Source organism: Ixodes scapularis, unplaced genomic scaffold, assembly GCF_016920785.2.
Source record: "Ixodes scapularis isolate PalLabHiFi unplaced genomic scaffold, ASM1692078v2 PGA_scaffold11__112_contigs__length_91849675, whole genome shotgun sequence".
Taxonomy (NCBI): Eukaryota; Metazoa; Arthropoda; class Arachnida; order Ixodida; family Ixodidae; genus Ixodes; species Ixodes scapularis.
Window position 1 is genome coordinate 75,827,553 of NW_024609837.1, and position 1,886 is coordinate 75,829,438.

Here is a 1,886-nt window from a genome sequence, read left to right on the forward strand (position 1 = left end):
GTTACGTTGTCCATTGCTTCCCTCAAGAGCCGCTTGGCGTCATTGGGCTTGAATGTGATGTTCTTGGAGGCTACCTCCCGCTTGACTCGTGCCCATATCAACTCTATGGGATTTAGTTCGCAATGGTACGGTGGGAGCCTCAACACTGTGCGTCCGGCGTCCGTAGCCATGACGTCAACGTTGTACTTTGTGTAGCGATCCTTCACCGTTGCTGCGATGCTCAGAAGGTCTTTTTTCTTCATTGTGGCAGTCAAGTCTAGGTTCTTGGAAGAGAGCCACTACTGGATCTCGCCCTTCTTTGTTGCAGTTGTGGGAACTGCTTCAGCCTTTCTGCTGTGGTATGGCGCATTGTCTATAACAATTACGCTGTTAGGCTCGATGTGGTCCAGCAGATGAAGAAACCATGCTTCAAACCTGTTCGAGTCCATTTCATCGTGGTAGTCCCCCTTTTTTTTCCCACGGAACACGTTCAGGCAGCCGGACACAAAGCCAGTGTCACTACCTGCGTGGGTGACAATCACTCTTTCACACTTTCCAGAAGGAACCTTTAGCCCGGTCGTCAGTCCAGACATGAAGGCTTGCCTTGCTGACTTTATGGTGCTGTCAGTCCACACCTTGTCAACTGTAAGGCCGGCGTTCACCCAAGTCTCGTCCTGGAAGTAGGTCTTGCGGTTCTGGGCTCTGTGCTTTCCGATTGCCCTCAAATACCGCCGCCTCCACTCAACGATGTGCTCTCTCTCAATTAGGAAGGAGTTGCGATTCCGTTTCTGTTTCTCGAAACCCATGTCCTTCAGCAGGCGATACAGGGTAGACCCGGAACAGGACGGCAGCACGTCGTCTTCTTGGAGACGGGTCGCGATTTTCTTCAACGTTGGAATCTCCCCCCGACGGAAGAAATTGTGCAGGCAGCTTCTCACGGCCGTCAAAGTGCACGCGTCGTGTTTTGAAATCCTCTTCCTTTTCTCGGCGGATTTCGGGTACTTCTTTGAAGGAGATTTCACAGCTCCGTTGGCACGTTTGAAGCCACGCTTGATCTTGTAGACCGAGCTAACTATGATCCCCGTTGCGGCGGCAGTCCAGGTTGACGACTTCCACCACATTTTTTCCTTGGTACTGCCGCCGGGTCGAAGAATAAACGTTCAAAACACACTGCCTTGTCTGGCTCGACAGGACATTTCCACTTGCGTGACGTTTGTAATACACCGGAGGGGAAACGTCTTCAGGAAAGAGTGCTGCCATCACGGGCCTATCAGCCAGAGTTGTTGGAGTCGCCATTTTGGAAGGCGAGCAACAGCGGCTGGCCGGCTGGCTACGAACATCGATCCTCAGATCTTGTGAGACGTTGAATTACGTGAATAGACGCGTACTAAGGAGGTGTATTATTTATCCTACTGAGAATAACACATTTATTTAAGCTTAAATAACGCTAGCCTCCCAAATATCAAACGTTTGTCGGAACTACTTCGCAGAACGGAATAATATGTGCGACGGCATGCGACCAATAAGCATGCGACGAGAGGGACACACCCACTTTTTTCTTAAGGTGAAAACGAGTATAGTTAGTTTGTTCTTGCTTCGTCCCAGTACTGTGCAATCGTGTGCTGTCTTGTTGTGCGCTGTGAAGTATTAGCATATTTAACCAACTCGCCAAAACTGAAGTATTGACTACTGCCCTACAGGATGCCACGACCCTTATTTGAAGCTGATTTGTTAATTCAATAACAAAAACCGCGTCGGAACGAAGGAGGGAGCGAGGCTTGGCGTCCGAATTCGACGTAGTCTAAAAGAAAAGAAAAGTAAGAATGCGCAATATATACCGTATTCCAAGAACGTTATACTCCGCACTCGGCGAGGCCTCATGACGCCGCCTACGAGACGACCGTTAG

The 1,886-nt window shown here is 49.8% G+C and overlaps 1 protein-coding gene across 1 annotated transcript; it reads right to left on the reverse strand.

The window, feature by feature from the left end:
- Positions 1–278: 278 nt before the first annotated feature.
- Positions 279–1,100, reverse strand: LOC120839028. Its single transcript, XM_040209235.1, has one exon. The coding sequence runs from the start codon at positions 1,098–1,100 to the stop codon at positions 279–281; it is 822 nt and encodes a 273-aa protein (XP_040065169.1).
- Between the last annotated feature and the right edge of the window lie 786 nt (positions 1,101–1,886).